At 35.0% G+C, this 25,261-nt stretch overlaps 1 protein-coding gene across 1 annotated transcript in view; it reads left to right on the top strand.

Moving 5' to 3' along the window:
- Window positions 1-25,261, top strand: part of RFX6 (regulatory factor X6) — a 62,118-nt gene that overhangs the window by 9,647 nt on the left and 27,210 nt on the right. Inside the window, exons 5-6 of the mRNA XM_032339715.1 lie at window positions 8,488-8,565; window positions 9,797-9,824. Of these exons, the coding sequence (XP_032195606.1) occupies window positions 8,488-8,565; window positions 9,797-9,824 (106 nt within the window). The remainder of the gene's footprint in view (window positions 1-8,487; window positions 8,566-9,796; window positions 9,825-25,261) is intronic.

Here is a 25,261-nt window from a genome sequence, read left to right as displayed (position 1 = left end):
CACTTTAAATTATTTTATATTTATTTAGAGATATTTATGTTTTATATAAAAACAAATGTGTGGCACAACCACACATTTACTTTTTTTTTTTTAAGATTTTATTTATTTATTTGACACACAGAGAGAGATCACAAGTAGGCAGAGAGGCTGGCAGGGAGAGAGAAAGGGAAGCAGGCTCTCTGCTGAGCAGAAAGCCCGATGCGGGGCTCCATCCCAGACCTGAGTCGAAGGCAGAGGCTTTATCCCACTGAGCCACCCAGGCGCCCCCACGCTTACTTTTTGCTTTTAATTTTTGTCCTGAACAATTCTCTATGTTGGTATATTATCTTTATAGTCATCATTTCTAATGACTAGTTAATATCTCAAAAGTTTAATATTTTTGTGTCCATAGAAATATAAAAATATATTAAAATATAAAAAAAATATAAAAAATATTTTATGTCTATAGTAATATGAGTTGGTGAAACTGAATGAAGAAGTAAGAATATTTTGGAGAAACAGGAATTTATAATTTCTCCAAATTTTACCATTATTTTGCAAAACTTATTTTATTGCAGTAGTGTTTATAATATCACTAGATATTTATTGAATTATTTTTAAAAATAAATAAATTTAGTATTGATTTATTTTTACTTCTGTGGATCATATATTAAAATATAATAATATACAGCTGCCTAATGATTGTTATTTAAAAACATAAGCTCTCAATTTTTGCCCAAATGTCATAGAATAACTAAAGTATGTCCAGTCATTTCATTTGAGTCCTTCAAACAATTTATTTTAGATCATGATTAACGCAAAAGATTCTTCCGTATTCTGGGCAAAAGATAGCACCACTGTTTCTAAAACTGTCCTTGGATACCTTTAGGGTTCATCAAACCTCTTCAAATTTTATTCCCTGTATAAAATCTGGTAGTTGGGGAAACACTGCTCTTTGTGACGAAGAGATTGATTAGTAGGATCTAAAAAACAGGAGTGAATTTTGTATCTGTTTTCAGGTTCTGTTTCTCTAAGTTCTGACATAACTGAGTATTACAATGATTGGTCCTCACTCCCCACCTTTCTGCACATGCTGCTACTTCCCCTCATGGAAGTGAAAGATGAAAAAGTTTAACTAAATAAAATGAAGCAAAAATTTACTGAACCAAAGGAAGAGATAAAATATATAAAACATACATTAAAAACAAACAAAACACCCTGGGGAACCTGGGTGGCTCAGTCATTAGGTGTCTGCCTTGGGCTCAGGTCATGATCCCAGCATCTTGGGATGGAGCCACATATCTGGCTCCCTGCTCTCCCTCTCCAGCTCTGCTTTGCTGGTGTTCCCTCTCTTGATATTGCCCTCTATCATAAATAAATAAAAACTAAAAAAAAAAAAAAAGAAATAAAATAAAGACAAACAAAAAATCCAAATGGACAGAATCACTAGGTAGATACCACTGATCACCAGGTATCACGCAATGTCAAAATTAGAAACAATTAAAAATTGAATAATTGTTTCCAGGGGCCTGTCTCATGTTCTACATAAGAAGCCATTGCTGCCTTTGGTTATGCGGGGAGAGGGTTGGGCAGAGAAGGTCTTTAAAAGTTAACACCTGAGTGAACCTTGGGGACAAGGTCAGTGAGTTTACAGAGACAAAGCTCTGCTCTCTGTCCCTTCCTTCACAGACACCATCCCCTCCCTGCCAAGAAGCCCCAGTGGCAGACTCCATACATTCTCAATACCAAGATAGAAACTCACTTTGCTTTTGAGTTTTTTGAGCTTTTTGTTGTTTTCTCTTTGATTTACTAACAATGCCAAAATATACATTTGATTTTTTTTTTCTGTGCAGTATTTTCGAAATCTGGGTTTTGAAAAAAGTAACTGAAACAAAATCAGATAGGCACTAAAGAGTAGCTAATGAAAAGTAATTTTTGCCTATCATGTCATGAATGGATTATATCAAAAATCAATCCATTCATATTTTTATCAGTGTATAAAGCATGGTGCTAAAGTTTTTAAGATGCAAACAGTGGGATCAAAAATTTTTCACTATTAATATTCATTTATTTAATGAGCATTTTGTTCAGTATCGGTGCTGACTATGCCCCAGGGACATAGTGATGAAGAAAGAAGACCTGTTTCTCACCCTTGCTCAGAAAAGCTCAGAAGAATAAGGGAGAACACAGTGGAGACCACCATGCAGATTTCATGTACACAGTAGACTGTTTGATTTGAAGTTACATTTTAATTTCTTGTAGACTTTGATCAGTTGAATCTTGGTTTTCAGACATGATGGACAAAAGCTATTATCTTATTTATTAGTAGTGATTTAGTGGGTTAATAAAACTGATACGGCAGCTGCTCTTATCATAGTAAGTTATTGCAAGTCCCTGAACAGCTTAATCCCATCATTTCCTTATCAGTGATCATTTGTGTAGTGTAAACTAACATCGGGGCTACTAGCTCAGTGGAAACATATGTTTCAGGAATTCTATATAATGACTGAACTAGAAAAGAAAAACTATAGGGGCAAGTAGAAATTTATCAGCAAATGAAGAAAAGTGTTAGACACAATGTAAATACTTTAGTAGTAAGAGCGGCAATAATTTCATTTGTCCTATTAAAAATTCTTTATATTTTATAACTTGTTCACCTCAAAATGTGGACATTAAAAACTAATAAATCTTTATTGCTCAAATGTAAATGATATCTGTCATTTGAAATAAGGCTAAGGGCAATTGACACAAATGAATGAACACAATTTATTAGATAATCACAAAGATCTTTGCATTTTTTAAAAAGATTTTATTTATTTGACATAGAGAGATTGAATGAGAGAGAAAGACAGAGAGCAAGCACAAGCAGGGGGAATGGCCTGCAGGGGAGAAGCAGGCTCCCCCTGAGCAAGGGGCTCAGGATCCCAGGATCATGACTTGAGCCAAAGGCTGCCTCTTAACTGACTGAGCCATCCAGGCACCCCACAAAGATCCTTGTATTATGCACATACCCAGGATTTTTAAACATTTATCACATATCCTTTTAAATAAAAATGGATACGAATCATATATAGAGAAAAAACTGAAATGTTTGGAAATTTTTATTCAGAGTAACCCACAGAATCAGCATTGGGTAGCGGTATATAAATTAAAATAACCAGCTAGCACACACTTGTGCAACTCTTACCTTTTATTTGACATGCACCAACCATATGTCTTTGTTGTACTGGAATATTTCTGGCAAATATTTCCTAGCAAGATTTATTTTAGGGGAATATATTAACAGTAAAATCATGTTGTAAAATGTTGCGCTTGAGATGAAAAATCCATGTATGCTTTGCATGAAATTACTCTCCCTGGTTTTATGAGGTTTACCTTTAGCTGTTAGGAAGACAGAGCTGCTCATTTATTATCTCTTCTCTGTTCTCAAAGACATTAAATCATCACTCAAGTGATAACATGTATCTAGTAGACTAAAAGGAAGGTTAAGGGAGAAAGATTATTTATTTTATAGGTTCCAGAAGAAACTAGATATGAAAGTGCTAAAGCATTACAATGGTCATTGCGAAATATTAAGATTTATATTCCTGGCCATAGTCTTTCTGCTTAAATACACTGATTTCATGTCCTTTGTACATATTGTTTAGCTATACCACCCTTGTTTGACCCCAGTATTTTACTGGTGACGTAGGAATGCTTGATACGACGAGGCCGTTATTGAAACTGTTGGCTATAAGGGAATCTGTGTTTTATAAGTGTCTAAATTTCTAGCAGGAGACATTGATTCATCTTTCAATAAGCGAGGATTTTTCTATACAGTAATTTCTAAGGAGAGTATCAATGAAGCAAAAGATACAGTTCCTTTCCTCTAAACCTTATAGTTTAGTGGGACAGCTAAGCCATGTAGAGACACACCAGTGGTATGAGGTATAAAGCTACATAGGATAAATGACCAAGAGAGGAGAGGAGCTTAAAGGACAGAGAGATTAGATTTGTCTGAGAAACCAGGCAAGCTTCAAGCATTAAAGCTATGCCTTGGGGTGTAAGTTAAGAAACCATGACAGAAAGGAAGAAGGGCATTCCCAATGAAGAATTCAATCAAGTAAGGGTGCCGAGGTGAGAAAACACATGATTTGTGGAGAGCAAGTAATTGTGACAATAATAGATTAGTTTAAACAGTGCTCATGGTAGGGTTAAAGGAGTTAGTATATTTCTTATATTTAACCTATAAAAAGGTTAAAGGAGTTAGTATATTTCTTACACCATGTTAGACAAGAAATTCTTTAATCTCCACCAAATTTAAAATTGTGCTAATATATTTAATATCTGATACAAGATGCATGGCCTTCATTGAAAAATTCCTGTTTGTAAAGTTTTCCTTATAATGCAGTTACTTCTAACTTTTTTCGTGTCATTTATTTATTTAGCAAATGTTTATTGATTTCTATTATAGGGAGCTTACATTATAGAAAGGGTCTTTGTTTATATATGGATGATCAAATATGAAAAATCCAGATCAGTGGTATAAGTCTTGGTGATTCCTGTTAGATATCAATGCTTGCTTAATAAGATTCATGCTGAGCTAGGAGTGTTTACACTGAGTGCAAACATATCAAAACATCTTCACTTAAAGATTTCTAATTACAAACAAAATTGAAATACAAAATTATATCTATATATCTATATATCTTTTGCTTATATGTACGTGTGTGTGTGTGTGTGTGTGTGTGTGTGTGTGTGTTTATCTTTTGCTTCCCAAGTATGAAGGCAACATAGCCAGTTGAAACAGAGTGCTCAGTTGTGTCTGGGTTGATAGTGTCATTTACTTTTGGCCCGTGAATAAAATACAGCATTTTAGGGCTCCTGGGTGGCTCAGTCAGTCAGTTAAACGTCTGCCTTCAGCTCAGGTCATGATCCCAGGGTCCTGGGATCAAGTCCCAGGCTGGGCTCCCTGCTCACTGGAGAGTCTGCTTCTCCCTCTGCCCCTCCCCTCTACTCCTGCTCTGTCTCTCTCTTTCTCTAGCAAAAACAAATAAATGAAATCTTTAAAGTATTTTAAAAGGATTTTCTTTTGCTGGGGTTGGAGCAGGGGTATGGTAAGGTATAAAATCTTGACTCTGAATGTAGTTGGAAGCATTACATACTTCTGTTTTTGTTTTTTTGGTTTTTTTAAGATTTTATTTATTTATTTGACAGAAAGAGACAGCGAGAGAGGAAATACAAGCAGGGGGAGTGGGAGAGGGAGAAGCAGGCTTCCCGCTGAGAAGGAAGCCCAATATGTCCCAGGACGCTGGGATCATGACCTGAGCCAAAGGCAGAGGCGTAACCCACTGAGCCACTCAGGCACCCCCATACTTCCATTTGTAAAGATGTTTTTCCCTAATGACTGGAAAAGAGGGGGCATAATAATACAGTCCTATTAGAAAAATAAGGAACCAATGAATTGTGTCATGAGAATACCCTTTTCTTAAAAGTCCTAAGTACAAAAAAATTATAAATTCATATTAGTCAGTATTATTGAGTCCTAAAGGATGGTGCAGCTTTTTTTTTTTTTTTTAAGTGACCATAAGGTGATTTTAAAAAATGGAAGTAAAATATGCCCAGTATTGGTCAGTGTGGTCAGTGTTCCATGACTGGCAAATGGTATGGCTCAGGATGCCATGAACAAGGGTGTAGAGAAGCACATTCCTGACCTGATTTTCCATGTCTGTTTTGTCATTGTATTGACATCTAGCATAGTCATCAGGACACAGTATGTCTTCTAATACTTGTTCAACTCCTGCTTATCCTTTCCACTTGTCCTACGCTTTTGTCTACCTCTGGGCAATGTAATTTCTTCTCCAATCTGCGTGAAGAACCACCTTACCATAGTATGATAGTATGTGAATGTTGAAAAAAGGATCATAGATGAGAAACAAGAAGATTAAAGTTCTAATAAAAGAAAATGATCAACTTTTAAAACAATGCTTAGCATATATTACTTTAGCAAGTGGCTAAAATACAGTTATTTAAACTCTAGCATCTATAGAATAAATAGAGAACTGTGCCAGAGAACATGAAATTACAATATATTTCCATTATAATTGATCCACTTTTCTCAAACATCCCTTGCTTTATCTCTTTTAACACAAAGACATTCCCTCTGCTATCTTTGTTCCAAAATTTAATCAAGAAAATATTAATACTTATTTCAGACTCTTAGGTTCATTAACTAATTCTAATATACTTGGCCCAATAACATCTAAATCTGCTCATTTTTTGTGGTTTTTAGGTATTTCTCCTTATCTATAGTTGTTTGGGGTAAGGTCTTTGCGACTTAAATAAGCTTCCTTCTTTTAATTTCTCACTGGAGAATTAAGTCAGGTCCATATTTTGGAGTTTCCATCGCTCTCATCCTTCCTTCATCTCCAATATACTTTGTTCCAGTATACCTTAGGGATTCTTCTTTTCCTCATCTACTATAAGATTTTCTTATTTTAGATACTGTAAAACAGGAACAATTATAAACCTCCTCTGCTCAGGTTAACAGACTCCTTATTGTCCTTGTATTGAAAACTTGTTCCCAGTTCACAGAATTCAGATAATATCTCCATTTACCTTGATCATCCCTCCTACCATTTCTCAAATATGTTTATTATAATAAATGTAATTTTTGTTTTCATATTTAAAAATTCTTTCTTCTCCATCTCAAGTAGTGCAGGGTCATTAAAAGTGACTTCTTTGACCTTAGAACTTATTGGGAGAGAAGCCATCTCTGGGCCTCACAGTCTGAAAGGCTCTCTGCTGGCCCTTCTCCCACTGCTCTTTTTCCCAGGAGAGTAGGAGTCCATAGCTTGAGTAAATATGTCCACTGCAAGACCACATTCTCTTTCTAGCCCACATTGCAGGTCCCTGGGGCCCCAGAATTCTCTGTCCAAACAGCCTCACGCCTGCCTTCTCCCTCCTATGTGGGACTCTTCCCCGGCCCATCCTGAGAAGGGTGCTGTGCTCCACCAGTTTAAATAGATCTGAAAGGTGACCACAGGTAAATAGCTCTTTGGTGGTGGTGGTTGAAGGATTGGACTGATCTTGGACATGGAGGCTGTGTGTTCACAAGAGGTTCCTCATAGTGAACGGAAGAGCAGGGCCTGGGAAGAGAAGGGTTGAGGATGGCTCTTCTCCCACCACCATGTTCACACATGAAGAGTTCTAAATTCAAACCCACCTACCCGATCATCATGGAGGTATGTTGTCAAGATAGAAGAACAGGGGTATTTTATTGAGTGGTTTGTTAGCTTGACTTATATTTAAATACTTAAATATATGGTATTGGGCTTTCATTTGTACTCTTGTCCTAGACCTTGAAAATGTTTAGGGGTGAATTTGCTCTGCCAAGTCATTTATTTATTTATTTATTTATTTATTTATTTATTTATTTTATTGTTAGATCAGAAAAGGGGCCCTGAAACAGATCCTTCACTTAGTTGTCCACTTCAAACCCAGGTGATGATGCTAAGTAATAAAATTTTAAATATGGTCACATTGAAGTCTTATAGAAAGCCCCTTACTCCTGTTTATTTCATTCCTTACCTGGTTTCAGATGAATGCAAATAGAAACAATAGATAAGGAAGCAAGTGCTGCTGCTGCATGGGTTATGGGAGGGGAAGAAGAGGGGATGTGGACGTTAGCTGGTGTTGGCCACACTTCCTCAATCCCCACTATTTGATGAGCTTTTGTATAATAGTTGCAGTGTTTGTACTTGGGTATATCATCAGTCAGAATTCTGCAGTTGAGAAGAATGAGTTGCAACTTGAGAGCTGATGAAATGCTATTCTTGTCTGTAGCTCAGGATCCATAGACACATCTATAACAAATTATTTGTAACACTGTTACTTTCCATGTTGCATGTTTCCATTGACTCATGACATAGTTTTCCCCTCATTGTTGCTCAAAATTTTGAAGTGAAAATGACAAGGAATTGGACTTCTCATTCCTCATGAGGAAAATAACTTGGAGGATCACATGTTCCATACATATCCCTGTACATGACATTGGTGTCTTCCTCCATGCAATGTCATACTATTTTCTCCATCCATTAAATACACTGTAAAGGAAACCTATCATTTTCTTGTTCAACTGACTATGTTCAAATTGAACAGCAGTCTGCAGATAGATACTTGGTATACTTGGAGCCTGTGCTGACATTTACAAATTTAGGTGACTACATTTAAATGTCTACATTGACAAATGTTTTGGTTTTTGAAACTCAATTTATTTTAGGGGTTCGTAGGGGATTAAAAAAGGGGATCCTTTTTTAATCCCAGAGCCAGAAATATGACCATAAGTAGGGCTAATGACCATCAAGGGGATTTAGCACATTAAGGTGCTATTTGAAAAAATATCAGGAAAGGAAGTGATAAAGGGGTTGCAGTTCTTACTTGTGCTATCCTTCAACTATACTTTAGTTTCCTTTTCCCCTTCAAAAAATGCTTTCATTAACACAGAGCCAATTCCTGTCCTTGCTCTAGGTATCATTATTATGGGATTGGCATCAAAGAGAGCAGTGCATATTACCACTCCGTTTATTCTGGAAAGGGCCTGACAAGGTAGAGTTCTACTTTTTTCAAGACAAGTTCTTTGCATTTCCTTACCGATGCATAATAGCAATTGAATAAGACTCTCATTTTGTTTATTGGAATGTTTTCTTTAAAGCATCAGACCTTAATTTCAACTTTGTATGGACATTTACAACGATGTGGTCTAGATTACCAGGGAATTTATATAATTGCTATCATTAATGAAAAATTAATAGTGAACAAGATCTCCCAGAGAGATGAAAAGGAGAAATCAAGGAAGCAGAATTGCTTTTAAATTAGTATTTACTCATAAGACTAGGTCTGTTTTCAGGCTGGTTTGGCTAAAATATAGGCAGAAAAATGTATTTTTTTCCCCCAAGGTATAAACTGTTTCAAAAATCTGTGAGGTTGGGTTGCCTGGCTGGTTCACTCAATAGAGCGTTTGACTCAATCTCAGGATCCTGAGTTCAAGCCCCACACTGGGTGTGGAGCCTACTCAAAATAAAATAAAATAAAAATCTATGTGCTGGATCAACACCTTACAGAGATGAAAAGTTTATTATAAGTCATCTCTAATAATACATTCTTTGAATACCAGCTTACCTTAAGTGAGTTAAAGCTAATGACCTGCTGAATCTGTATGAAAGAAAAAACACAAATGAATATAAAAGAACACACTTCTCTAATCTATCCTTAGCTATCAAAAGGAGGTCATGAATAAGTGGGGTGACATCCAACAAAACCAGTGATACTATACAATTATTATTTTTTAAATACTGGATCTCTGAATAATTAAATCTGCATCTGATGTTAACTTATGGTAATCTGCTCTTAGCTTGCAAAGGAATAAATTAATTTGAAAAGTAAAGTAACTTGTATAAAAAAATCATTTGGGTCACCTAAGTCATACCAAGATGAACTCAGATGTGGTAAAGAACATAATGGTGGCTTACTGGCTATATTTACTGGAAAATGAAGGTATACCCTGGACAAAAATAAACATTTCTTGTCAAGTGTGCTTTGCTTGCCTCAGATCCTATCTGATTTCCTTAAATATTCTTCATTTTACTTTCCCTTAATAGTTTATTTTTTAAGTAACTTGAGAAGAATGTGTGGGTCTCTTTGAAAATCCAACTGATTTCTCCAGGTTTATTTCACTAATCATGATTGAAGTCACCACTTTAGTGGGCCTTCTGCATTTCTTTGATTGCTGTAATTTTATATTTCTATTTTAACTAATGAAAATGTACTGATTTTTAAGGTTTTCTGGAAGCAAGCTGAAGAATGAGGTAAGAATTATTTTAATTTCTATTTGTGTCTGCCATAACATGTACTCCAAACTGAACAATAAGTGCTAACCATCCTTGCTGGCAAATATACTAAAAAATGTTAATTTCTGAGGAGCCTGTTGAATAATTGAGAACTTCAGACAGAGCTAAGTTTGATTTGGGGCAATTGATGTTTCTTTACATGGACATACTGAAAAATTTCCAGTTAGCCTAGGAAGGGAAATTTTTCAGTTATTCTTTCCTAATATCAGAAACTTAAGAGATTGCAAAAAAAGACCATTCCTGATCTAAGAAATTTCCACTTAAATATAAACAGAAAGCCTAAAGCTGGGGATATGGAAGAAATTGGTATTTGGAATATACCCATTTAGACAAAACCTTTAATAGTTATCAAGAAGCCCAAATTTTATGCTGTGGTTTGTTTGAACCTCGTGTGTGTGTGTGTGTGTGTGTGTGTGTAGGCAGTTTGCTGATCTCTTTTACAATGTGGAGATGGGGTGGGAGCCAGGGAGAAAGGGTACGTGTCTCTAGCACGCACACACTCAGGCACTTTCTCCCTAGACTCCTCTCCCTCTCCCTACCCCCAGCCAAGGAACAGATCAGCAAACTGCTTTTATCTAAATGAGTTAGACTACCATTAGGGACTGCATGGCTAATTAGGCACACGATAAGGCCTTCATTATCCTTAAGTTATCTAATCATTAAAAAGAGGTGCCACAGAACTAAGGGCACAGGACAATGTGTTGTGTGGTAAATCTGAACCTGAGGTAAATTGTAAACCCATTAGTTTGGTGAAATGATGCAAACATATTACCTTAAGAAATAATATAAAACCCCCAACCCTTTGAAATGACCAATTTCTTCCCACCAATGCTTTTAATACAGTTAATGGCTAATTACATAATAAAATCCTCTAGATTGCTCTTTTTATCAATGAAATAATAGCTCTTTATTAGATAAACAATTGTGAAAGTGCAAAAATATTGACTTAGAAATACACTTCAGTTGACTGAAGTTTATGTCAATAGGGAATTTAAGTAATTTCTCTCAGGTGTTCTTTCTACCACTTTGATGAGGCTGCTGGTGCCAGTGAGCCATCAGCTGTTACAACATGTGTATGGCAAGGCTCACTTTACAGAATAAAGGAAAAAGTGCTTCTCGGGTGTACTGTTTCCTCCTCAGAGGAGTCCACTACAAATTCAGATACAGATTTCGTTAATAAATTTAAAATACAATACTTTCGTTAGGCTACACAGCCTATATTTCCAAAGACACCTGAAACAATAATAGAGTATCGTTATTGTGATGATTATAGAAATGAACACGAGGGCATCCTAAAGACTCAGAACTGCTCTAAATACTTTAAAAAATGATAGTAGAATATTTGTTTAACAAAGTCGAAATTTAAAAAAATTACTTTGTACCTGAGGTGATCAGCCATCATAGTTTGCTCAGGACGTGAGATTTTCAGTATAAACCTACATGTACTTCAGCTCATTTGAACACTGATAACTGTGAGGTAGGGAAAATAGGTGTTAGCATTGCTAATTTACAACAGTTGTATTTGCTTTTTAAAATATTCTGAATAAAGTTCTATTTTTTAAAACTTATGGGCAAGATATTAATGTCTAGGCATATGGAGTTACAGGTACGAGGGGACAAATAGTGAATGGACAGATTTGCTCTTTTCCAGTGTAGCAGGAAAACATGTCTTTAAAGTAATTATATGTGGGGCACCTGGGTGGCTCAGTGGGTTAAGCCTCTGCCTTCAGCTCAGGTCATGGTCTCAGGGTCCTTGGATCAAGACCCACATCGAGCTCTCTGCTCAGCAGGGAGCCTGCTTCCTCCCCTCTCTCTGCCTGCCTCTCTGCCTACTTGTGATCTCTGTCAAATAAATAAATAAAATCTTTTAAAAAAGTAATTATACATAATTACAAAGGGTATCATAAGTGTTAACCTAGTTGAAGTGGTTAAGGACATTCCCCATAAGAAGTGACATTTAAGGAAAGAACTGAGAATAAGTGAGGGTTTGGAGGAGTGGATTTGGGGAGGAGAGGACCAGTGGATAGAATAGAGGTAACAGCATAGGTTAATGTTTCTCAGACTTAGTATTACTGACATTTTGGGTGGCATAATTCTGTGCTGTGGGGGATGTCCTGTGCACGGAAGGATGTTTAGCCACATCACAGTGTCTCTGGTTTCTATTCACCAAATTCCACACCCTATCCCTTGTGACAACCAAAAATGGCCTCAGATCTTACCAAATGTCAACAAGTGCTATATGGGAAGGCAGACAAGAGGAGCATCCTGTCATAGATATATGCATAAATCTGGATGAGAATATCTGGACAAGGATAATAGCTCTAGGGATGGAGAAAAGTGGGTGATTTTAGATAGGAAACTGGAAAAGAAGCAGGCAGAAAGAATAGAAAGATAATGGGTTCAGTTTGAGACTTATCATATTTGAAGTGCTTATGAAATATCCTGTATAGACTTGCAGTGAGCAGCTGAGTATGGGACTGGAACAGAGTACTTAGCTAGACATTTACTTTGATGGGGTTTGAAGCCATGGTAATGGATAAAAGTGTCTAGGGAAAAACCCAAATGATAATGGAAGAGGCCATAAGAAAAGAGTTGTGAAAAGCAGGGAAAAAAAGATAAGGGTTGGTAAGATAACTGAGGAGAACCCAAAGAGGTAAGAAAAGGAAGAGGAGAATTTAGTGGCACAGAGGCGAAAGAATGCTTTCAACAGAAGGGAATGGTTACTGCTACAAAATGGCGCTAAAAGTTCATGAAGACAATGGCTGAAAAAGGTCTATGGTATTAGTTAACCGGAGAGAATCAATGACTTTGGGAAAAAACTTTTCAGTGGAGAGCTGGGGTTTGATTGGTTTGTGAAATAAGGGGGAAGTGTCAGTGAATGTAGAAGATTTAGCCAAGTCGAGGGTGATAGTTGGAGGAAGACTTGAAATTTAGTTTTGAAAGATGATTAGACTATCGTTCTAATGTTGATAAGACAGATCCAATAAAGAGGAGAGACTGGAGATATAAAAGAGAGGGGAAAGCTGAAAGCCTAGGGAAGAGCTTCAGAGTGGAGGAAGCAGCTCTAGAGGGAAGGAACACTTTTCTCATTAGAACAGGAAGAAGAAAAATTTAAGTTCAGTTGCAAGTAGATTAGTAGATTTTGTGGCAGGAAATTGAGGTAGTTTTGTGGTTTTATATTTCTCTCTGAGGTATTATTAGTCAGTTAGGTTATCTGTAGTGAGTAAAAGTCATGGGGTAAGAAGAGAAATAAGAGCTTAAAGAAAGCCCCAGTTCTTCTCAATCAGGATGCCACAGAGTTGTAGCCCTCGGGACTCACTGTATGTAAGGACTATAGGTATGTAAGGAACAAGTTAGGCATATAGAATGGTACTGGCCAAATAGCATCCTTTGGAAAATTCTGAAAGTGGTCATTCAAATCTTTTTCTATAGGACTTAATTTTCTCACAGATACCCTACTAAGAGAGGTGGAAACAATCTCTATGAAAAACAAGAAATGTAGGGCATTATAAAATTAAATTGCAGGAACCAGAAGAAATGCAAAATATTTAGGAGCAACCATAATAAGAGAAGCATATTACCTACTTGAAAAAAATACAGGCATAAAAGAAATTTTTATTTATTTTTTTAAATCTATTTTTTAAAAATAATGGTAAGTATACTCTTTAATCCCTATCCCCCAGCTCCCTCATCCTCCTAGCTGGTAACCATCAGTTTGTTCTCTATAGTTAAGATTCTGTTTCTTGGTTTGTCTCTCTCTCTCCTTTTTGATCCTTTGCTCATTTGTTTTATTTCTTAAATTCGACAGAAGAGAGAAATCATATGGTATTTGTCTTTCTCTGACTGACCTATTTCGCTCAGCATTATGGTCTTTAGCTCTATTCATGCTGTTGTAAATGGCAAGACTTGATTCTTTTTAATAGCTGAATAATCTATTTTATATATAATGTATATACATATATATGTGTATGTGTATATATGTGTGTGTGCATATATATACACATACATATATATGCGTATATATACATGCATATATACGCATATATATGTATGTATATATATAGATCAATGTGTATATATACATACATATATATGCATATATGCATATATATGTATGTATATATATATACACATACATATATATATGCACACACACACATCACATCTTTTTTATCCATTCATCTGTTGATGGACACGGGCTGTTTTTATAGCCTGGCTTTTATAAATAAAGGTGCATGTGTTTTTGTATTTTGGGGGTAAATGCTCAGTAGTGCAATTCCTGGATAACAAGATAATTCCATTTTCAATTTTTTTAGGAACCTTCATACAGTTTTCTAGTGGGAGCACCAGTTTGCATTGCTCCCAACAGGTCAAAGGGCTTTTTTTTTTTTTTTTCCTCTCCCGATCCTCACCAATACTTGCTGTTTCTTGTTTTGTTGATTTTAGCCATTCTGACAGGTGTGAAGCGATATCTCATTGTAGTTTTGCTTTGCATTTCCCTGATGTCAAGCATCTTTGCATGTGTCTGTTGGCCATCTGTATGTCTTCTTTGGAGAAATGACTTTTCATGTTTTCTGCCCATTTTTTTTTTTTATTTCCAGCATAACAGTATTCATTATTTTTGCACCACACCCAGTGCTCCATGCAATCCGTGCCCTCTATAATACCCACCACCCGGTACCCCAACCTCCCAACCCCCCGTCCCTTCAAAACCCTCAGATTGTTTTTCAGTGTCCATAGTCTCTCATGGTTCACCTCCCCTTCCAATTTCCCCCAACTCCCTTCTCCCCTCTAAGTCCCCATGTCCTCCATGCTATTTGTTATGCTCCACAAATAAGTGAAACCATATGATAATTGACTCTCTCTGCTTGACTTATTTCACTCAGCATAATCTCTGCCCAATAATCTCTGCCCATTTTTAAATTGGATTATTTGTTTCTGGATATTGAGTTGTATCAGTTCTTTATATATTTTGAATATTAACCCTTTATCAGATATGTTATTTGCAAATATCTTCCCCTATTCAGTAGATTAATTTTTAGTTTGGTTGATTGTTTCCTTCATTGTGAAGAAACTTTTTACTTTAAATGGAAATTTTAAGTGAAAACACATATCCCATTCCTGGATAGTTATGCTAGATATTATAAATGTACCAATTCTTCCTAAATTAATTTAGACATATAATACCCCAATACAATTTTGAGTGGGTAGCTAATTTTTGGAAGTGATTAAAATGACTGTTCACTTGACCTAGAACAATATGCAGAAAGTAATAGTTAAGAGAAAGGTAAACAAGAATAGTCAAAAGGGACCTGTCTGCGAGATATCAAAATATTATGACACTATGATACAGACTCAACTGTAGGTGGAACAAATCTACAACCAAGATTAGATACCTGAAAAAAGACCCTAGTATACATAAGAATTTACTGTACAATCAAAGAGACATTGCACCCAATGAAGGAGAAAAAAATTTTTCTTCAGTGAATTGTCTTATGTCCTTTTTGGAGGAAGATGTTGTATCAAATAAATAAATAAAATCCTTCATCATATAAAGTTAGAAAAATGAACTATTTTGGAAAAAATGTATATCTCCTTCCTTGTATGAATTTCATATAAATTATTGAATATAAAATATACTTAGCTTGACTTATTTCGCTAAGCATGATACGCTCTAGTTCCATCCATGTTGTCGCAAATGGCATAAACCTGGTGATTCACAGACCTGTACCCCTGGGGATAAAAATATATGTTTATAAAAAATAAAAAATTAAAAAAAAAAAAGGGAGTTGGGGGAAATTGGAAGGGGAGGTGAACCATGAGAGACTATGGACTCTGAAAAACAATCTGAGGGGTTTGAAGTGGCGGGGGGGGGTGGTGGAGGTTGGGGGAACCAGGTGGTGGGTATTAGAGAGGGCACAGATTGCATGGAGCACTGGGTGTGGTGCAAAAACAATGAATACTGTTATGCTGAAAATAAATAAAAAATAAATTAAAAAAAAAGCATCATATATAAAATTTGTAGTCAAAAGAAAGACTGGAGAAAATATTTTTAGCAAATATGACAATGGGATAATACTTCTACTAATAAGGAAATCCTATCAATTTATAGAAAAATATGAGGACAACACAACAGAGTAAAAGACATGAATAGAAAATACACATAAAGAAGAAAAGGCCAATAAATGCATGAAAAGATGTACTGCCAATAAGCAAAAAAAATTTTTTTAATTATATAATTGTCAAATATTAAGGAATTATTATGATGGTGGAGATGGTCTGGTAAGATAAGCTCTTTCATGTCCTTCTGGTGAACACTGAACAAACACCCTGGAAAACTGTTGCAAGGCCTGTATCAGGTCTTTAAAGTGTTCATACTCTTTCTCCCACAGCTTCACTTTTGCATGAATCTCACATAAAGAAGTAAGAGAAAATGCTTATAAAATGTCATGCAAAAATTGTGATTGGCTACAGTAAAAAACTGTGTGCCCCTAAATTACTACTAATAAAGAAATGGTTACATCATTTATAGGACTTTTATGGGACTGAATATTATTTCACTTATTTAGAGTCTCTTTTAATGACATGGAAAATGTTAAATAGGAAGAAAAAAGGACACAAAAGCAAATATATGCATATATGGCTTCATATATGTAAATAAAATTGGATATCCATATGTCATAGATGAGTGACAGGATTAATATTCATAACTATGCTGCGCAATATAGTAGCTACTAGCCCCATGTAACATTAATTATATAAAATATTCAGTTTCTCTGACATATTAGCTACATTTCAAGTCCATAATAACCACATACGGTATTGGACAGTGCAGACATAGATCAATTTCATCATCACAGAAAGTTCTGTCAGATAACGCTGCTTTAGAATATCTAAAATATTCAACTCCATGATAAAGAGACAACTCAATAGAAATATAGCATTCCATATGAACGTGCAATTCACACAAGATGAAAAAAATAATTAGAAATAGTATTGGTGTTCATGGCACCCCTTCTAACTGACCAGGTTTCGTAACATATGGCCAACAAATATATTGAATACCATTCTTCTCCATAAACATATGAAAAGGGCTCAGCTCAATCAGGGAAATTTTAATCAGGAAAATGCAAATTAAAACTATGATGAATAATCATTTCATTATTATTGGAATAACAGCAGTTAAAAAGTCTGAACATAAGCATTGTTACAAGTATGGAGCAAAAGAACTCCAAGGAACCGTACCAGGGACAGTCACTAGTAAAGACAAAGGTGCACACAACTTATAACTGCATTCCTGGAGAAAGCTTCACACTGTGTACCCGCAGGCACATTGGAGTGTGGTTGGTGATGCCAGAATGCTGGAAAATCAATGTCCATTATAATACAGTGAGAGAATAAATGTTAATATATCTATACAAGGTGATACTACAGTGCTTTGGAAGTGAATGCATTAAATCTATAAGAATCAAATTAGATTCATCTCAGAAACGTACAGTTGAGTGAGAAAACTCATTGAGTATAGGATACACACTGTATGGTACCAGTTTTAAAGCAATAGCATATATTACTTTAACGTATTTACATAGGGGATTAAGTTTTAGAGGTTTAAATGGGAGCAGTGTGAACTAAATAAAGAACATTATTTCTTGTGGGGGAAGGAAGGGAATAAGATTAGGGAAGGCTACAGAGGACGCTTTTGTATTTCATATGTGTAATGTCTCAATCAGGTTGGTTAATACATGGCTATTTGTTACATTTTATCTGTACCTTTTTAAAGTTTTAAATAGTTCATGATATAAAAGTGAACAAATGGAAAAACAAGAAAAGTAAAACAAAAAGACAAGAAGAGGATGGTAAGAGTAATTATCAGATAGTGATATGAATTTCGATTATTTTAAATTTTTACTCATAAATGTAGTGGTTCAAATTTCAGAAATGTCTTAGAGAATGTTTCAGAATCGTTTAATCCTCGGGAATAACACTAAGAAAACCTAGTCTCAATACTTTATCCTGATCAAAGAAAGCCTTTCTTTTCCTGTGAATCTCTAGCATGAGCCAAATTTTGTTTTAACTAAGCTCCAGTAGTGAAGTTGCCATTATTTCTTAGGGAGTCAGCCTCTTGACTTCGTACCTTTCAACCAGGAAGTTTCCCTGATAGCCTGAATTTCCTTCTCCTTAACATCGACCATTCATGGCCAGTTTAACAACTTTGCACCGAGATAAATAACAAATCCTCCCTCCTTGGTATATGCTTTGCAAATATTTGCGGAGTGTTATCATGCTCTCTTTTAGTCATCACTTAGCCAAACTGTGCTGCTTAAAGCCTTTAATCTTTCCTCATAAATCAGACCCTCTTGCCTTCTAATCATATTGTTTCTTTTCTGTAGGTTTCTTCTTGTTTTCTTTGGGACATAAGATTTTTAATAGTTTACCCAAGAGTACTGAAGTCATCAGATGAGGGGAACTCTCCCCGACCCAACACACACCCCAGCCTATGACCTGGCACCAATTGTAGTGCAATTAAAATAGCAAACATATTAGTGTGATTAAAATGATCATGTTTTACTTTCTTCCCTGCTTGTCAACCGTTCCTTTCTTTTTGTTCTAGACAGCATATTATTATTTGATTTATGCCAACTTTGCACTCCATTGCTAACCCAACATATTTAATTTTTTAAAATTTTCTTGGGCACTTTTGCCTCCTGTTGATGTTCCACATGTTGCTAGCTGCTAGGACACAAAACTACTACTTATTTAGATGAGAGTTTTAAATAGATATTTATATAGAAGACATATAATATACTTCATTCTTTAATATGTGTTTCCTTAGCATGCAAACATTTTTTTATTGAGAATTTTTTTGTTCATCACACACACACACACACACACATTTTAAAAATAACCATAAGATAAAAACTCAAGACCCACCCCACAGACTAACAGAAAGAAGTCCTCTGTGTGCTCCTACTCTAATCACTTTCCCCTCCCTACCTACAAAAAGTTACTGTTCTCCACAATTTGGTGCTAATCACTCCTTTATTTTTCCTCAAATTTGATCAGTTATGAATATATATCTAAACAATGTGGTTATGGTTATATAACAATATGAATGTACTTAATACACTGAACTGTACACTTTAAAATGGTGGATAGTTCTATGTATTATTTATCATTGCTCATTTTATTATTGCATGTATTTATTTGTCCCATATAGAATAGATTCATTCAGCATTAAATTTTGTGATTCATTGATGTTGATGTAGTTAATAAAAATAATTTTCAAATGAAAATTTGAAAATTTGATGTTTATGTACATATCGGGTTTTTTTTTAAGATTTTATTTATTTGACAGAGATCACAAGTAGGCAGAGAGGCAGGCAGAGACAGAGAGGGGGGAAGCAGGCTCCCTGCTGAGCCAGAGAGACCAATGCGGGGCTCGATCTCAGGACCCTGGCATCATGACCTGAGCTGAAGGCAGAGGCTTTAACCCACTAAGCCACCCAGACGTCCCTACATATAGTTTTAATACCTTTATTTGTACTGCTGTATAAATATTCCACTATAGGAAAATATCACAATGCATTTATTTATTCCATTGTTGGTGGATTTTTTTTTTTTTGGCTGAAAAACAATATTGCTATGAATATTCTATGAACAGGTAGAGAAATGGAATTCTAGGTTCTAGGATATGCTTAATGTGTATTTACTGTTTACAATTAAGTTGTTTTCCAAATGGTTATATCAATTTATGTCTGTCCAACTGTGTGTGAGCATTCCTTCTGTTTCACATTCTCAGTGATACTTGGCCTTGAATGATATTTTAGTTCTTTCTAGTCTGATGGGTGTAAAATGGTACCTGTGATTTTCATTTGAAAATTATTTTTAGTAACTATATAAAAAATATAAGCTTACATTTTTGGGGATTTTTATTGGCCAATTTTCTTCCATGAAATATTTGCTCAGATCACATAATTTTTCTATTTTAAAAATTTGATTCTTAGGAGTTTTTTTATATTCTAGTTAGTAATGTCCTGTAGGTTATGTGTTGTAAATAACTTCACCCTGTTGGTGGCATGGCTCAACATCCTATAGTGTCTTTCAAGAAGATATTTTTTAATTTTATGGTTCGTGTTTTTTTTGTATCTTGTTCTTAAAAATTTGTAGATCCTAAAATATTTTCCTATATATTCTTCGAAAAGTAGAAAGTTGCTCTTAGCACTTAACTTCTTATTTCATCTGCAATTTTTTGTTTTTTTTTTTTTGTTGTTGTTGTGGTGGTGGTGGTAAACTACACATAGAAAAATTGACTTTCTTAATCATTTTTAAGTACACAGTTCAGTGGTATTAATACATTCATATTGTTGTGAAATCATCACCACCTCTATCTCCAGAATTCTTTTAGTCTTGCAAAACTGAAACTCTAAACTCATTAAATAATAACCCCTCCTTCCCCTCCCCCCAGCCCCTGAAAACTGCCATTCTACATTCTGTCTCTATGATTGTAATTAGTCTAGGTAGCTCATATATGTGGAATCATATATTTTGTCTTTTTGTGACTGATTTATTTAACTTAGCATCATGTCCTCAAGGTTCATTCATGATATAGCATATGTCAGAATCTCCTTCTTTTTAAAGGCTGAGTAATATTCCATTGCATTTATATACAACATTTTGCTTATTTATTCACCTGTCAGTGGACGCTTGGATTGAATAATGCTGCTATGAACATAGGTGTGCAAATGTCTCTTTGAAACCCTGCTTTCAAATACTTTGGATATATACCCAAAAGAAGAATGACTACATTATATAGTAATTTCTTATTTAATTTTCTGAGGAATCACCATACTGTTTTACACAACTATACCATTTTATATTCCTATCAACAGTACATAATCATACATGTCCTCATCAATATTTGTTGTTTTCTGTTTTGTTTTGTTTTGTTTTGTTAATACTGGTCATCCTAATGAAGGTGAAGTGGTATATCCTTGTGGCTTTGATTTAAGTTTCTCTAATGATTAATAATGTTGAATATCATTATGAAATGAGCTTGTTGATTAATACATATCTTTTTTAAAGAAATGTCAGTTCAGGTCTTTTGTCCATTTTTGAAGTGGGTTGTTTGTTTTATTGTTAAGTTTTACAAGTTCTTTATATGTCCTGCATATTAATCCCATATCAGATATATGATTGGAGAATACCTTCTTCTATTGCATTGATTATTTTTTTACTCCATTTGCAGTGCTCTTTGATGCCCAGAAGTTTTTCATTTTTATGAAGTCCAATTTGTTTATTTTTGTTCTTGTTGTCATACCTAAGAAATCATTGCCAAATCTAAGGTTATGAAGATTTTATCCTGTCTTTCCTTCTTTTAAAAATATTTTATTTATTTATTAGAGAGAGAGTACAAGCAGAGGAAGGGACAGAGGAAGAGGGAGAAACCGACTCCCTGCCAAGCAAGGAGCCCAATGTAGGACTCAATTCCAGGACCCTGAGATTACGACCTGAGCATAAGGCAGATGCTTAACCAACTGAGTCACCCAGGCACCCTGACCTGTCTTTTCTTCTAAGAGTTGTATAGTTTAGGTCTGATATTTTAGGTATTTGATTCATTTTGAGTTAATTTTTTACATGGTATTAAGTAAAGGCCTATCTCCATTCTTTTACATGCAAATATCCAGTTTTTCTAGCACCATTTGTTGAAAAGACTGTCCTTTCCTTATTGAATATTGTTGGCAACCTTGTCAAAAATCATTTGGCAGTTTTTGTGAGGGTTTATTTCTGGGTGTTCTATTTTGTTTCACTGATCTATATGTCAGGTTTTGTGTCACCTCTAGTTTCTTTTGATTATTGTAGCTTTGTAGTAAATTTTGAAATCAGAAACTGTTAATTCTCCAACTTAGTTCTTTTTTGGGGGGGATTATTTTTACAATTTGGGCTCTCCTGGATTCCATGTGAATTTTAGGATCTGTTTTTCTATTTTGACAAAAAAACCATCATTGGGATTTTACATTGAATCCTTGGGTTGCTTTGGGTACTATTGACATCTTAACAATAAATTTTCCAATTTATGAACATAAGATGTCTTTCCACTTATGTTTTAATTTCTTTGAGCATTGTTTTTTAATTTCCATTAACAAGTCTTTCACCTTCTTTGTTATGTGAATTACCATGCATTTCATTCTTTTTGATGCTATTATAAATAAAATTGTTCTCTTAGTTCTTTTCAGATTTTTTCATGTTGACTGTATCTTGTTACTTTGCTAAATTCACTTATTATTTCTAATAGGGTTTTTTGGTGGAATCCTTATGATTTCCCAATATAAGGTCATTTCATATACAAACAAATAATTTTACTTACTTCTTTCTAATATGGATGCATTTTATTTCTTTTTCTTACCTAACTGTTCTGGCTAGGACTTCCAGGCCTACGTTGAGACGTGTTGAAAATGAGCATTCCTGTCTTGTTTCTGATCTTAAAGGAAATATTTTCAGTCTTTCACCATTGAATATGATGTTGTTGTAGGTTTATCATATGGCTTTTTTTTTTAACTTGAGGGACTTTATTTGTATTCCAAGTGTTTTGATAATTATTATTACAGAATTGTGTCAAACCTTGTCAAATTCATCATTTGAAATAATCCTGTGTTTTTTCCCCTTTAATCTGTGAAGGTGGTATATGACACAGATTGATTTTTATATGTCAAACCATCCTTGCATTCAGTGAATAAATCTCACTTGGTCATAGTGTATAATCTTTTAAATATTTTGCTGAGTTCACTTAGTATTTTGTTGAGGATTAATGCATGAATATGTATGAGATTTATTGCATTGTTTGGTTTTGTTTTCTTATGGTGTCTTTGACTTTGGTATCAAGATAATTTTGGCGTATCAAGATAGTTTTGGCCTCATAGAATGAGTTAGAAAGTGATCCCTCTTCCTCAGTTTTTGGGAAAACTTCAAGAAAGACTGATGCTATTTTGGTATCAAGATAATTTTGGCGTATCAAGATAGTTTTGGCCTCATAGAATGAGTTAGAAAGTGTTCCCTCTTCCTCAGTTTTTGGGAAAACTTCAAGAAAGACTGATGCTATTTCTTCTTACATGTTTGGTATAATTTACTAGTTAAGTCATTAGGATCAGAACCTTTCTTTGTCAGATTTTTGATGACTGATTCAATCTCCTTACTTGTTATAGACTGATCCAGATATTCTCTTTCTTTGTTGTTCCACCTTGGTAGAATTTGTGCTTCTAGGAATTAATCCATTTCATCTAGGTTATCCAACTTGTTGATGTACAGTTTTCATGTACATTCTTACAGTTCTTGCTTAGTGGAATCAGTTATTTATTTATTTATTTTTAAAAAGATTTTATTTATTTATTTGAAAGAGAGAGAGAGAGAGATAAATCACAAGTAGGCAGAGAGACAAGCAGAGAGAGGGAGAAGCACGCTCCCTGCTGAGCAGAGAGCCCAATGCGGGGCTTGATCCCAGGACCCTGAGATCACGACCTGAGCTGAAGACAGAGGCTTAACCCACTGAGTCACCCAGGCGCCCCAGTTTTTTATTTTTTATTTTAGTTATTTGAGTCTTCTCTATTCTTTTTTGAAGTCACTCTACCCATGAGTTTGTCAATTTTGACCTTAAGGAACTAACCTTAAGTTTCATTGACTTTTTTTTATTGTTTGTATATTCTCTATTTCATTTATCTCTGTTCTGATCTTTATTATTTCCTTTCTTCTGCTCACTTTCAGTTTAGGTTGTTCTTTTCCTAATTCCTTAAGTTGTTCATTTAGATTATTGACTTGAGATTTTTCTTTTTTTTTTTTCCAAGATTTTATTCATTTATTTGACAGACAGAGATCACAAGTAGGCAGAGGCAGGCAGGGAGAGGGGGGAAGCAGGCTCCCCGCTGAGCAGAAAGCCTGATGTGGGGTTCGATCTCAGGACCCTGAGACCATGACCTGCGCCGAAGACAGAGGCTTAGCCTACTGAGCCATCCAGGCACCCCTCTTTCTTGTTTTTCTTCTTCTTTCTTGTTTTTTAATGTAAGCATTTATAGCTAAAAATTTCCCATCTAGCACCAGTTTTACTGCATCCTCTAGTTTTGATGTGTCATATTTCTACTTTCATTCATCTCTAAGTATTTTCTATTTTCCCTTGTGATTTCTCCTTTGATCTGTTGGTTGTTTAAGAGTATATTTAATTTTGGGTGTCTGGGTGGCTCAGTGGGTTAAAGCCTCTGCCTTCGGCTCAGGTCATGATCCCAGGGTCCTGGGATCAAGTCCCACATTGGGCTCTCTGCTCAGCAAGGAGCCTGCTTCCCTTCCTCTCTCTCTGCCTGCCTCTCTGCCTACTTGTGATCTCTCTTTCTGTCAAATAAATAAATAAAAATCTTTAAAATAAAAAAAAGAGTATATTTAATTTCCACAAATTTGTGAATTTTTCTGTTTTCCTTTTGCTGATTCATCTTTACATGAGTGTTGTATCTATTCTTGGTTTTTTGCATTTCTACATTTCTACACACATTTTAGAATCAGCTTATTAATTTTCATAGAAAACCCTGATGGGATTTGATTGGAATTGCATTGAAGAAGTAGATCAATCTGTGATATTTCCACAACACTGAACCTTCTTATTTATAATTTAATATCCTTTGATAAAGCTTCTTTTCTTTTCTTTTCTTCTCTTCTTGGGGAGGGAATGAGGGTGTGTTGGGCGAGGGACAGAGGAAGAGGGAGAGAAAGAATCTCAAGCAGACTCTCTGCCCAGCATGGAGCCCAATCTGGGGCTCAATCTCAAAACCTTGAGATCATGACCCAAGATGAAATCAAGAGTTAGACACTCACCTGACTGAGCCACCCAGGTGCCCCAGTTTGATCATTTTCTTAAAGACATTTTGCACTTCTTTTGTTAGACTTATTCCTAGGCATCTTCTAATATTTGTTGTTATTTTATACAGTGTTTTTTATTATTTATTTTTTTTATTATAATTTTTTATTTTTTATAAACATATATTTTTATCCCCAGGTGTTGTTTTTATTGCAGGTTCTTAATGTTTGTTCCTTGGTTTTAGAAATTCAGCTGACTTTTTTATTTATCTTGTATCCAGCAGTGTTGCTAAAAAATCTGTTGTTGATTGTGACAATTTTTGTGCAGTTTGTTTTAGTTTTTAATATAATCAACCACATCAGTTGTAAATAATGCTAGTTTTGTTTCTTCCCTTTCAATATGTATTCTTTCATTACTTTTTTTGGCCTTACTGCTCATTAACTTTAGTACAGTGTTGAACAAAAGATGCTAGAGTAGGCAACTTTATCTTATTTGTGATTTTTAAAAGAACATTTATAGTATTTTACTGTTAAGTATGATATTTGCTATGGATTTTTGATAA

Source organism: Mustela erminea, chromosome 4, assembly GCF_009829155.1.
Source record: "Mustela erminea isolate mMusErm1 chromosome 4, mMusErm1.Pri, whole genome shotgun sequence".
Classification (NCBI taxonomy): Eukaryota; Metazoa; Chordata; class Mammalia; order Carnivora; family Mustelidae; genus Mustela; species Mustela erminea.
The sequence above is the reverse complement of the archived record's forward strand: the minus strand, read 5'-3'. Positions and strand labels throughout refer to the sequence as shown.